At 37.4% G+C, this 14,381-nt stretch overlaps 1 protein-coding gene across 2 annotated transcripts in view; it reads left to right on the forward strand.

Annotated features, from left to right (window-relative positions):
* Window positions 1-14,381, forward strand: part of PDE7B (phosphodiesterase 7B) — a 298,624-nt gene that overhangs the window by 248,694 nt on the left and 35,549 nt on the right. For both annotated transcript variants that reach the window (XM_019648129.1, XM_019648128.1), the window contains 4 exons: window positions 6,140-6,291; window positions 8,738-8,801; window positions 10,835-10,930; window positions 12,995-13,095. In XM_019648129.1, coding sequence (XP_019503674.1) covers window positions 6,140-6,291; window positions 8,738-8,801; window positions 10,835-10,930; window positions 12,995-13,095 — 413 coding nt within the window. The remainder of the gene's footprint in view (window positions 1-6,139; window positions 6,292-8,737; window positions 8,802-10,834; window positions 10,931-12,994; window positions 13,096-14,381) is intronic.

Raw genomic sequence — 14,381 nt, forward strand, 5'->3', positions numbered from 1 at the left:
GTGAATGACAGTATATACTAAATTTTTTTCACCTACAGGCTGCCATGAAAAATTAACTGTAAACTGGTTATATTATCTAGATTTACTTTTATTATTGAATAGTTTTTTACATTATCTGAGCTTATGCTCCAAAGATGTGACAAGGTTGGAACTAGGGTGAAAGGGTGAAGCACTTATCTCATGCTCAAAATTTAAGAGGGTGCCAAATAACTCAGTTATCAAGATATATCATATTTTAACACAACATTTTTTTATATTTTGTTTTATTTTTTATTAGTTTCAGGTGTACAAAACAACATAGTGATTAGACATTTATATTCCTCACAAAGTGATAAACCCGATAAGTCTATTACACATCTGACATTGTACATAGCTATTACAATATTATTGACTATATTCCCTATGCTGTACTATATATCCTCATGGCTACTTTTTAAATTATAGTTGACATGCAATATTATTCTATATTAGTTTCAAGTGTACTAATTCAAAAAGGTATATGCATCCCTATGTTCACTGCAGCACTATTTTCAATAGCTAAGATATGTAAACAGCTGAAATGTCAGTCAACAGATGACTGAATAAAGAAATTGTGGTACAAGGCCGGCTGAGTGGCTCGTTGGTTAAGAGTTGGCTTGGGAGCACCAGCTCTGAGCAGCAGGGCCACCGGTTCAGATCCCACATGGGCCAGTGACGCTGCCCTCTACAGCTAAGATGGTGAACAACAGCTCAACCTGGAGCTGGGCTGCCGTGAGTTGCTGGCAATGGCGTAGGCTGCAGTGGGGCTGCAATGGGCTGCTGTAAGCTACCGTGAGTGGCTGGCAGCCAGCATGAGCTGCCGTGAGCCGCGGTGAGTGGCCGTCCAATGGCAACAACCCACCTGCCTCAGCCGGGAAGAGTGCAATGATCACAATACCAACATGGGCCAGTGAAAGCAACATCCTCCACAACTAGACTGAAGAACAAAAAGGCAGCAACTTTTCTGTTCCCCTTCCCCAATTCCCCAATGCTGTTCCCTCCCCTAATTCCCCAATAAAATCTTAAAAAAAAAAAAGAAATTGTGCTACATATATACAATGGAATATTACTCTGTCATAAAAAAGAATGAAATCTTTTAATTTTTCACAAGCTGAATTTAGTTGTGCTATCTATAAAATTTAGCTGGACCTAGAGGATATTATGCTAAGTGAAGTAAATCAGACTGAGAAAAACAAATACCATATGATCTCACTTACATGTGGAACCTAAAGAACAAAATAAATGAACCAACAAAACAGAAACTGACTCATGCATACAGAGAACAAACTGATTGTTGCTAGATGGGAGGATGGTTGAGAAGGATGAGAAAGGTGAAAGGATTAAGAAGTACAAATTGGTAGTTACAAAAAGAGTCACAGGGATGTAAAGTACAGTATAGGGAATATAGTCAATAATATTATAAAAACCATGTATAATGTCAGATAGGTACTAGACTTATCGGGGGGATCACTTCATAAATTATATAACTGTTTCACACAATATTTTTAAATAAAAATTAAGGCCAAGAAATATCAAAAATTTAAATAAGGATCAAGAGATCTACGTTCTGTCATGTTGGTGGACTGTTACCTATTTGACTACAGAGTGAAAAAAAATAAGCAGAAAAGGAGAGAACCTTGCTGTTTTCTTCTTTGGTTTAAGGGCAAAATGAATCTAAATTTAATATCCTTAGCTCATAGCATCATTATATTAGTAATATTTTACTAACATCAAAATGATAATTTTAATGATTAGAAAATATTATTTCTTATCACTTGCATTTATTGTATGTAACTCAGTACGTGTATAGAATATGTAACTCATATTTTAATCCATATACACATTTCACAAATTGTCCTAACATGTCATTTATGGAAATTGTTTTCTGATCCAGGATCCAATTCAGGGTCATGCATTGCATTTAGTGCACTATATCTAATACACGAATATGAAACAACACCTAAGGCTTTGTCGTTCATGACACTGACATTTTTTAAGACTAGGTCGATTGCTTTGTAGTATCCTTCAACTGATGTTTCCTTTTTATTGAGGTCATATATGCATTTGGGGCAGGAACAGTACCTAGGCCATGTTGTGTCCTCAGTACATTACATCAGTAAGTGCAGGATATCTATCAGTTTCTCCCATCATTCATGTTGTTAACTTTAATCACTTAGTGAAGATGGTTCCCTCTCTACATTTGTCCACTAAAATATTACCCATTTTTTCCTTTCTAATTAATAAGTCATCTCTGAGAAGACACTTTGATACAATGTAATTATCCTGTTGCTTTTTAAACTTTCACTTAATAATTTTAGTATCCAGTAACAGATTCTGGCCTGAATCTGTTATTACTAGGAAGGTTGCAAAATGGTAATTTTCTAACTCTATTATTTAATCTACATTATTGTTTAGCACTCTCTGCAAGGAAGAGCTTTCTCTTCTCCTTATTTATTTACTTACTTACCTGATTATTACCAGTAAGGACTTGCAGATTCCTCTTCCAGTCAATGTTTTATGATCCATTCTTCATTTATCTATTTTCATGCTCAAATTTCCCCATATTTGCCCTTCAAGTTCTGTTCTGTTGTTTTTAAATGATCCTATTATTTTTGAGCTCTCCCTTATTTTCTAGCAGACCTAGAAGTTATAGTTCATTGTGTACTTTGCCAGCCCCAGTCCTAGACTCAGCCATTTCACCAAGGTGGCCTGGTTCCTTTAGTGAGAAATTGTATTTAAAACACAAAATCAGAATGCTAGATATGCTCGTCTACTAGGGCATTGTTGCTTCTAGGCATACAATGAAATGTGCCCTTTAAGTGCATAGTTAAATGAATTTTGACAGATTTATACACCCAGGGTCAATGCTGAGTCTTCACTGCACTTGATCTACTAGCATCATTTGAGACTATAGGATCACACCTCCCTCCTTGCAATATTGTCTTCCCTAGGTTTTCATCTCCTGGGTACTCCTTCTTAGTCTCTTTTGACCTTTTCTGCTCTTCTCCACACCCTTTAAAGTTGAAGCACTGCAGAACTCAAATTTCGATGCTTTTCTTGCCTGTGTCTACACATACTCCCTAAGTCATTTCATCTGACAACTCCTAAATTTGTATCCCTAACTCAGTCTTCTCCCTCAAGCTCTGGATTCTATATCCATTTATTTCTATTTGACATCTTCACCTGAATTTCCAATAGACTTCCAAATTCAACATGTGCAAAACTGAATCCACCCCATACCTGCTGCACCTGCAGCCTTTCCCATCTCAGGTCCATTATCCCGGTTATTCAGGCCAACACCTTGGAGGTTCCCAAAATATATTCAGGATCTTTTCACTACTGTCTCCACTGCACACCCCTCCTCACCCCAAGGTCTGAGCAGCCATCATCTCTTGCTGATTATTTCAATGGCCTCATAACAGATCTCACTGCATCAAAACTTGCTCCCATAATCTGTTCTCAACACAGAAGCCAGGATGACCCTTTTTAAATGTCAGCATGATCATATCACCTTTCTGCTCAAAAGTTTGCAGTGGTTCTACATTGCACTCAGAGTATAGCCAAAGCTGTCACAGTGGCCTGCAGGGCCCTGTATAATTCTTATGCCCCTTTTGCTCTAAGCCCCATCTCTCTCTTCCTTCTCCCTCTTGTCCCGTCTGCACAGAACTGCTGCTGCTTCTCCCTCTTGCTGCCAGCACCCAAAGCATGATTCCCACTCTAGGGTTATTGGTACTGGTCACTCTGTATTGAGGCATTTCCCCAGATACCTGCTTGGCCAGCTCCTTCATCTACTTCAAGTTTTGATCAAATTGTACCCTCTAATGAGGCCAACCCTAACAACCCCAACATAGAACTCCTAATCCCTCGTTCCCTGCTTTGATTTATTTATTTACCTTTTTTACCCATTACACTAATCACCTTCTAACACATTTTAAAATTACTTCCATTTTATGCTTATTGCTTATTGTCCATCTTTCTATGCTAGAATGTAAGCTTCATGAGGACAGGGATCTTTGTTTTGCTCACTGGAGGATCTAGAATGTAAGGATCTCACCAAGTATCTAGCTCAGTGCTGTCCATTAGTAACACTCAAAATGTTTTTTAAATAAGTGAATGAACCACTTGATCCTGTACTTTTATTTGATAAACTGATAGAAACTAGTGAGGACTCACCAGTAGAATGAAGTCCACATATACAGTTGTCCCCTTTATCTGTCTGTGAATGATGCATTCCAAGACCCCCAGTAAATGCCTGAAACTGTGGATCGTACCAAATCCTATATATATTATGTTCTTTCCTATTCATACATACCTATAATAAGGTTTAATTTATAAATTAGGCACAGTAAGAGATTAATAATAATAAACTAAGCATAACAACATGTTCTAATATAAGTATATGTGTGATTATGGTCTCTCTCAAAATATCTTATTGTATTGTACTCATCCTTCGTCTTCCTGTGATAATGAGATGATACGATGCTTATCAAGTCAAGTACTTTCATCTTTTCTCCTAAAGGAAGCACTTTACAGCTTTTCTTTGGCATATCCAAATTGCCAGCTTCACTCTTGCATTTTGGGGCCATTATAAAATAAAATAAGAGTTACCTGAATGCAAGCACTGTGATACTTCAACAATCTGATAACCAAGATGGCTACTAAGTGATTAACGGGTGGGGCACAAACGCAATGTGGAGACTTTTGACAAAGGGATGATTCACGTCCTGGGTGGGACAGGGCAGGACAACGAGAGATTTCATCACGCTACTCAGAATAGTGTGGAACTCAAAACTTATGAAGTGTTCAGATCTGGAATTTTCCACTTAATATTTTTGAACACCAGTTAACCATGGGTAATGGAAACCACGGAAAGCAAAACTGCAGATAAGGAGGGGACTACTTACTATTGTTAATATTCTTAATATTGATGTGTGCCTAAACACCTACTTCAGTTGTATGCCTCTTATCTCCATATGTACTCACTTGCCTCTTTCCACACATGACATCTAGATCCATTTTAAAATAAAAAGAATTTCAATCAAGCAGCATTTCCAGAGAACAGTGGGTTTTGTCTGCTCTGCATCAAGCTTTGCATGCATAAAACAACCTAAGAAATAAACTGATGTTGGTCACTCACTGTCATTGGGGCATGCCACATTGCTAAGGAAACCCTTGTCTATTGTTTCCTCTGCTTCTGGCATCCACTGTAATTTTGAGTTCCATAGAGGGAAACGGGAGATGGGAAGAGGCATCAGAGAAACCAAAATTTCTTTATATAAGAACAGTATGTTTTCCTACTAGATTGTTCAGTTGACTCCAGATCCAAAATTGGCAGCAGATGTCACTTACATAGCCCTAGAGTGATTCATAGAATTTCAGTTGAGACAAGATATACCATGACAGGCATTCAAATAATGTGCTTGGGGTATTTCTGGACAATCGTCACGATGTCAACAGTCAAGCTTTGAAAGGTACATGTGACGTGAGCATTAAAATATCTCTACTGACAGGGTCAGGCTTTTATGGCCACCAGCAAAAGAGAATATACTCCATTAGAAAGTAAACACCCTCTCTGCTTCATGTCACGGGAATGTAGGTCCGTTTTATGTTGAAATTATTGATTCCTTTGCCACTAATGTTCCTGGGACATTAGGAAATATTTCCTCATTTCTAAGCTAGTGTATTCTCAACTCTTCTAATTCAGGTGAAGGATTTGATCAGACAAGAATGAGTGTAGGATAAGAACCTGATCTAAATTTTGGAAGCTCAATTCCAATATTGCATAAAAAAGGCTAACTCTTCCTTTAACAGCATGCCGAAGTTATGCAAATTTCGCTTACTAAGCATATCCTCATCATTAATAAAAAAATGAAGTTTTTAGTGCATATACTTTATGTCTTCCAAAATTGCATTCAGAAATATCTCAACATTTTAATAAATGTAATATATAGTATCAATTTTGTTCTACAAGAATTTCAAATGTAGAGTTAAGTAGACTATATTTAAGAAAGCATTGAGACCATCTTTAAAATTTCTCTCCTTTATAATATAGTGCATTTTTACATAACGGAGAAAATAGGACTTTTAAAATGTATAACTTGGAACTTGATTACTTTCACAGATACAACACACTCAGGGGAAATTGGTACCAAGAAAAAGGTGAAAAGACTGCTAAGCTTTCAGAGATACTTCCATGCATCGAGGCTGCTTCGTGGAATCATACCACAAGCCTCTCTCCACCTACTGGATGAAGACTACCTTGGACAAGCAAGGGTGAGCTAGCTACCCCCCTGTCATATCACAGCAGGCCAGTGGCCGAGAGCACGTGCCTCCGCTAATAGCACCCAGGTTTGAGTCCTACCTCTACCACTGATGCTCTCTCTGTGACTCTGGCTAGTTACTCAGCATGTGTGAGCTTTTTCCTCAAATATAAAGTGAAGTTAATTAAAACACATACCTCATAGGGGTGATGCTGAGATTAAATGAGGTAAAGCATGTTTACATGCTTAATATATTCATGTCTAGATATTTTCATTTTTATAAATGTGCAAATCATATTTACAGAACACTAAAGTAATCTTTGGGACTGATCATTCACTAATGAGACAATAGCTAAATTTTTAGCCCATTGAGTTATCTCATTAAAATAGCTACACTGAAATTAACCCAATAATTACCAACTCTTCATTCTACTTTAGGCTATCAAAATGGTGCATTATGTTTTTTATACATTTTAATTCATTCAAATGATTTTTACTAATTTTGCAATTATTTTTACAGTTCATGGGTCCAACCGAGGGTAGTAAATAATGTGTGACAATCTAAAAAAAAAAACAACAGCTCACAAGCTATCTCTAGCTCAAACTGCCAAAGGAATTTAAATTTCAGGAATAAACTACCTCAGTTTAAACAGAAGCTAAAGTAGTATCTTATGGTTGACATGCTAAATAATATTATGCTGTCTATATATTATTTAAAAATATATACTATTAATATATGCTATTAAGAAATAAGCAGCAAGTAATTCCAGAAGAACTAATTCCCAATATTAGGTCTACAAAAGAAGGAAAAGACATCACTCCTTCTAGCAACCCAGGACCTGAGATTGAGTGAATGTTCGTTTGCTTGTTCACTTGTCTGGTTAGAGGAGAGCAAGACTAAGCTCCCAGCACTGGAGCACCCCTGACAGAGCACTCCCGGTGGTGCCTCCCCTCTTACCGACCACCTCTCAAGAAAGGCAACATTGAGATATAGAAAGAACAGCAGGCCAGAATTCAGGTTATCAGAGCTCAAGCCCTGCCTCTGCCTTTAGATTTGCATGCCTTGGATAAAATGCTCACTCAGTCTAGACCTCATGAGTAACCTCTTACCCCTCCATTTTTCTGTTGTGAAAGTCTTTGTGTGCCATGATGAGGCCTTTGGATTTTATCATAAGACACAAAGAAGCCATTCAGGGGCAGGTAGAGGAGAGCAAGCTGGTCCTTCCCAGGAGCAGTGGCTGTGAGAAGAGAGGAAGGCCCAGTTGCAGGAGCTGTAGTGAGGATAGAATCAGTAACTGGAACTTTGTGTCTGACTGAGAGTTAACACCATCTAATTCTAGGCGTGGGTATTTTTCTTTTCCCCAAGGAACACCCTTATGCTACTTATTATTTTTATTTCATTAAATTTATTGGGGTGACAATGGTTAGCAAAACTACATAGGTTTCAAGTGCTCATTTCTATAATACATCATCTATATACTCTGCCATAACAAAAGATGAACTACTGCCATTTGTGACAACATGGATGGATCTTGAGATTATTATACTAAGCGAACTAAGTCAGACAGAAAAAGTCGAGAACCATATGACTTCATGCATATGTGGGATATAAAACTGAAAGTAACAAAGGAACAAGACAAACAAACAAAGAAATAAAAACTCATAAACACAAACAACAGTTTAGTGGTTACCAGAGGGTAAGGGGGGAGCAGGGATGGTCGAAGAGGGTAAAGGGGGTCGAATTTATGGTGATGGAAGGAGAACTGACTCTGGGTGGAGGCATGGGGTATTTTTAAAAAGAAAAATAGGATAATAAGCCTACATTGGACAGTAGGACTTTAAATTTCCCAATAATTTCAATTGCTCACTCTTCAGTTTCCTGTTACAGGGGTTAATTTCATAATTTGTCCACATTGAGCAGAGTAATGTGCTCAGTAATCATTTTGACTTCATTTTTTAGAAATATGTGTAAACCTTCTCCCTTAAGTGAATAGTACTTTGTGATGCAGAGATTTTACTGAAGTACAATTTTAACAGATATCTAACGTGTGTGCTTACTATGTATGTACAAGCATGGTTTTAAGCACTTATATTACATATATTTATGTTTATATATGTTACTTTATTTAATCTTCACAGCAACCCCCTGAGGTAATAATATCAGCCACTTTTTTCAAATTACAAAACAGAGGTTAAAGAACTTGCCCAAGTTACCACAGCCAGTAAAAGACGTGGCCGACATTAGACCAGGCAGTCTAATTCCTGAGCCTTTCCCTTTAACAATACTATTATCATCAAGTAGAGTAAAAGATTTGTTTTACTGTAAACCAGTTGTACATAGTTAGTAGTATGCTACTTACTATTTTTGACTTTTTAATTGTTGAATTCACTGTCTCAAAGAAAATCTTTGAGTCTCTGGTATGATTCCATTGAGTGCTGTTTTTTGTTTGCCTTTTCAGCATATGCTCTCCAAAGTGGGAATGTGGGATTTTGACATTTTCTTGTTTGATCGCTTGACAAATGGTAAGTCACCAAAAGAATTCTCACTAAAATATACACCATAACCTAGGATTAATGTCATGAAAACAAAATTTATTTTTAAACACTGTTATTCATTTTTCCTTCTTTCCCCACTTTCATTAAGTCTCCAGCCACTGAAGAAGGACGATGGCAAAGGAAAATTAGTTCAGATGAAGAATAAGGACTGAATTTGGCCTTAAAATCTTAAAACATTTCCTTCTGGCCTTGATAATCCCAAAGGAATTTGGAAAGCACAGATTAGATTCTGTCCTTGACAGAATCTTTTGGCCACATCCATAAAGGAGGAAGTTCATTGTTGGTTGATGCAAATTAGAAACACAAAAGCTCATCTGATCAGTCCTGACTCTTACAGGCCAGGTGTTTATGTATTTTCAGTAAGTGAGTCAAATTCACCCTATTGCAGGTATTGTTCGGGTATGTTTGGCATCATCAGAAGAAAACAATTGCTGAAGATAGAGTATAAAACTTAAGCTACAGCTGAAGGAAAAAGTAGATAGTCTCATTGGTTTCACTTTTTTTAATTTTTGTGCCTTATAGGCTTCTTTTAATAGAATATTAAAAGACTATTTTATTTCCATCTGCCCATTAAACAAATACTAATAGGCTTAGGGAGCCAATGAAAGACATCACACTTAATGTTAACCTTTGTATGTCCCACCATCTACCCAGCTTGTGCTTTAAGTCATTAGAGATGCTTCTCTCACCATTCTATTACTTGACAAACATCATACAGTGGAAAGAGATGCAGCCTAAGACCATGAAACTGAGCTTTACACTGTGGAAAGCCAACTAGACCATGTAGGGATGGATCCCATAATCACATATTTCCCTTTGCGCAAGTCAACTGAGAAATGGGTACCAGTAAATGAAATTAACCATGAACAAAATAATTTGTTAAATGGTATTTGTTTAAAGAGAGTATAATCAAAATTCTTGTAAAAATATGAAAAGAGCACATCAAAGATGGCACTTAACTCAGTTAATTAGAGATCCAGTAAGATGCTACAACTAGTTCAAAGGACATTTCAAAGAGCCACATATATATTATGTGCAGTGAGAAATGCTAAAATAAATTTTAAAATAGCTGCAAAACTGGGAGGGGAAAATCAATTGTATTTCCACCTAATTTTTTATTTGCATGCATATGGACAAGAATCACTTGCAATGCTTTCCGTTGTCTACAACTTTGTTGTGAAATAGCTCTAACACAGTGAAAGATGCAGAAAGTCATAGAATCAGGTACCCTGGAAGAGTGTGCTTAGGCCACACCTACTTTTCCATTTAAGACATCCAGTCATCTTCTTGGTCCATTTCAAAGCCTTTCATAAACCATAATGTTTTTAAAATTCAAAATCATTATTCTTTAATAAACAATATTTCTTGAATGCTTACAAGTTATTGTAGCTTCAATTTTGCATCCCTGCTGGCTTGAGTTATAAAATAAGTCATGGTCAAATCTCATCTTGGGTGATTTTCCATAGGAAAAAAAAAAAGACTATAACTATTAAGCAATACAGTGGCTTAAATACCCACGTAAATGTAGGATTGGAAGCAACTTAAGGACCATCAAACTGTGCCTTTAAAAAATATCCAGCTGGCCAAGTGGTTAACCAGTTGGTTAAGAGCTTGCTCAAGAGTGCGCACTCTGAGCAACAGGGTCACGGGTTTGATTCCGGGCCACTGAGCTGCCAACAGGTGGCAGGGTGGCTCAGCTAAAAAAAAGCACACAAAATCCATACACACACACACACACACACACACACACACACACACACACACACACCTACATACACACACAGAAAACAGACTCCTTCTAACTCTTAACATTTTCATTGCCTTTGGTGTAAGGAGAAGATATGAGCTAATTTTACTTGTACAATAAGAGAAAACCTAGTAATAATATTCTTTATACTTGAATAATTTCAAATCTAAAGGGGAAAACTTTGGATCCTATTGTCAATCTTGATATTTTAATGGTGATGAAAATGAGTTTTGTTTTAACTGTTTTTCTATAGGAAATAGCCTGGTAACACTGCTGTGCCACCTCTTCAACACCCATGGACTCATTCACCATTTCAAGTTAGATATGGTGACCTTACACAGGTTTTTAGGTAAGTCTTTTTTTTTCTGAATGCCTATCTCCTTCCCAAGAATAATGGAAGTCCATGATATTATTTAATATAAGGTGGCAAGAATTATAGCATGGTAGATGAAGACCTCAAATTAGTCGTAAATTATCTCAACTTAATTTTAAAATATGATTTACCCATTTAAATCACTGAAAAAAATCTTTTCTTGATTAGTTACATTTATAACAGTAAAGGCTATAAACAGAAAACCATCAAGAACATGTAAATGTCAAAGAAGTTACTGATCTGCTTACATATCAACAAAACCCCCAAAAGGGGTTGCTCAAATCATTCCAAACCGGGAAAGAAATTTTTCAAAACCTCCAACCCTTTTTTTTTAAATAATAAGAACTATCATTTATGCAGTGCCCACTACATGCAGGATGCTGTTGATATGTTATGTCTAACCATTTCAATAACCCTGCAAGCTGTGCATTATCACCACCATTTGGCCCTCTGTTAAGGAGAGGTGCAAAGAGGTTTCATAACTTGCTCAAGGTCAACAACTTATAATTGGCAGAGCCTCAATCGAAGCCCAGGTCTCTCTGACTTGAAAGGCCACCATCTTCCCACTCAACTCCACCATTACTCTCTATCAAAAGCAGCCCCAGTTCTTATTTGACTTTATGTTCATTCTTATTTACCTGCCAGTGAATGATCCAGGGCACATTTTTAATCACAAAATGACTTCCTGCTGCCACTTAGCATGTTTCTGGCTTCTTTGACTTACCCCATGGCTGTGCTTTGAATTTGAAAGCTGACTTGATGCCATCAAGAGTAAAATAACAGTGACAATGACAGCAAAAGTAGCAGCTGCAACAACCAGGCTTAAATATGCCAGGGATTCTTTTAAGGACTTGCATATATTAACACATTTAACTTACAGTCTCCTTTTGTGATTGAGGTTATTGTTATCCCCATTTTATAGAGAAGAAAACTTGTGGTTAAGTAACTTGCCCAGTACAAATAAGTGCCGGAGTTTAAATATAATTGTAAAATAAACCTACTAAATAAAAGGTATATGTGGCACAACAGACATTTTTTAAACAAACCACAGTGTGGCTCAGTTTCAGAACTACAAATAACCCCCAGCTAATTGAATTTAGATTGCTTGAGCAAAGTAACAGCCATGAATAAGGCCAAATAATTTTGGTTTGTCTAAAGAGAAAGAATACAGATACTTTGGACATGTGTTTGCACCCAGTGTACATGTAAAGAATGTAAAGATTTGATAACAGAAATAATACCAGAATCCAGAGCCACATTCAGAGCATGGGCTGAGAAAATATGGCCACACTTGCAAACCTGGATGTTCTCTGCACTCTGATTATATTGCATCCTAAGCATTGCTTTGGTTATTAGCTGAAGCAGGCTGTGGCTTCTGTAAATAGCAGACCAAGTTGCCTTGCTTATGTCTCTGTTTGGTTCCAAGAGCACTCTGGTCCTTAGATTGGAAAGGCATGAAAAATAATCACTTAACTTGAATATGGTAGAAATAAAACCAAGGAGTTCTCAGTTGGATCAACACAGTACCTTGACTTTCTTCCTGAAGTAGTCCCAGATTTGCTTTGGTCAGTATTTGTTATTTAACTGATAAATCCATCTTTGGATATCAGGAGTCTGATGCCACTAGGACTCTTTAAAGGAAATCTCTTTTATGGCATATTATTCATAAATGGCAGCAAACTTAAATAATTAAACTATAGTGTGAAATAAAGTTGTTCTTTTCCCACATATTTATTTTTTTCCTATGAATGCAAGCCTTCATGAATGCCAGACAGGGGTGATTTATGAAGGTGGAGAGGGGTCCCAAAGGACTCACGAATCCGGCTAGCCTTTATCCCGTCTGCCCTCCCCCTCCTCTCCACTAAAAACAGATCAGGGGAACTGGCAAGCCTTAAAAACCACGTTCGTTTTTAAAGAATCCCCAGGCTGCACATTTTGGAGACACTGACACTTTTAAGCAAAAGGAACCCTCATAAGTCTGAGCTAGTATGCCCTTCCTGTTTTGGTTTTAACTGATTGGATTATCTATTTGCCTCCCAGTCATGGTTCAAGAAGATTACCACAGCCAAAACCCATATCACAATGCTGTTCACGCGGCTGATGTCACCCAGGCCATGCACTGCTACCTAAAGGAGCCAAAGGTAAGGCAAGACTTGGTGCCTCCTCAACCATCTGGAAATGCCAGCCAACTACCTGCTCGATCCCAAACCACCCAACATATCAGAATAACTGTGTTATGGGTCATTCACAATAGGAACACAAATTGTTTCCTATTAAAATTCCAGTATCAACTCTAAAAATCGTACAGCACTCATGAAAGGGGCTGTAAACTTTTGGAGGCTTCCTTTCATAATTCGCATGTTTTCAAGCCTGCATTAAGACAAAAACAATGCTCTCTACAACAATTTCCATCTTAGATATCTTCACCAGTCCCAGGATCTAGCTGCTTTGCACTGGGCCTTTGTCACAAATGGTACCACCACTGAAGTTTTCTGGGAAAAGTCTCCACCTCATGGTTTTTCATCGACAGATAGAATCAAAACTCCTCAAGGCTCAGCTTGCTTAGATGCGATAAATGAATCCAAAATTAAAAACAGAGTCATCATGCTCGTTACTCAAAATCGAGGCATTTCTTAGCCATATAAAACTTAGTTGGTATACCATATAAGATGAGTTTTCTTAAGGTTTTTGGAAAACAGTATCCCAGTCCAAGACTCTATTTAGTTTAATCAGTTTTACCATCAACCACTGACTATACAGATGCCAGACAGTCATTTTCAAGACAAAACTAGGTAGATGCCTCGTCCATATAAAATAGCTTAAAGACATCACCGGTTTTGTTTTATAATTTCTAAGTATTCTGAAAATTGTAATATATCACACAGTTGTATATTTAAAGTTAGTACTGGATTCCTATTACCCTCCTTATTTTCCCAGCTAGCCAAAAAAAAAAATGACAGATTCTCACACATTCCCCTACTATTGACTACACATTGAAGAAATATGCAAATTTTACAATTCAGCCCACACTTGATTTCCTATTCAAAGAAGTGGCGACAATATAGTGAATGGTTGAAATACACAAATGATTTTTTTCATGTGTCCATCACTTCAGCTTTAGCTTTTTCCTTCATTTACAGCTTTCTCTAAGAGCAAGGCTGATTGCAGGCTCTACCTTCTCCCTGCCCACCACAGAGCAGTGTTGCTGAGAGGCAACAGATCCTACAACAACAAAAGGAAACAGTGGCAGTTGGGGGGCGGGGCGGGGGGGGGGGAGGTGCTGGAATGACCTACACACTTTGACTCACTTAATTACTTTCCAGGCAGTCCTTTCATTTTTCTTGCGATTCCATGTGACTATCACCTCATTCACTGCTTCAGGGGGTAAAGGTCTAGATGAAAGACCTGAACAATACTTTGATGATTC

Source organism: Hipposideros armiger, unplaced genomic scaffold (assembly GCF_001890085.2).
Source record: "Hipposideros armiger isolate ML-2016 unplaced genomic scaffold, ASM189008v1 scaffold_120, whole genome shotgun sequence".
NCBI lineage: Eukaryota > Metazoa > Chordata > Mammalia > Chiroptera > Hipposideridae > Hipposideros > Hipposideros armiger.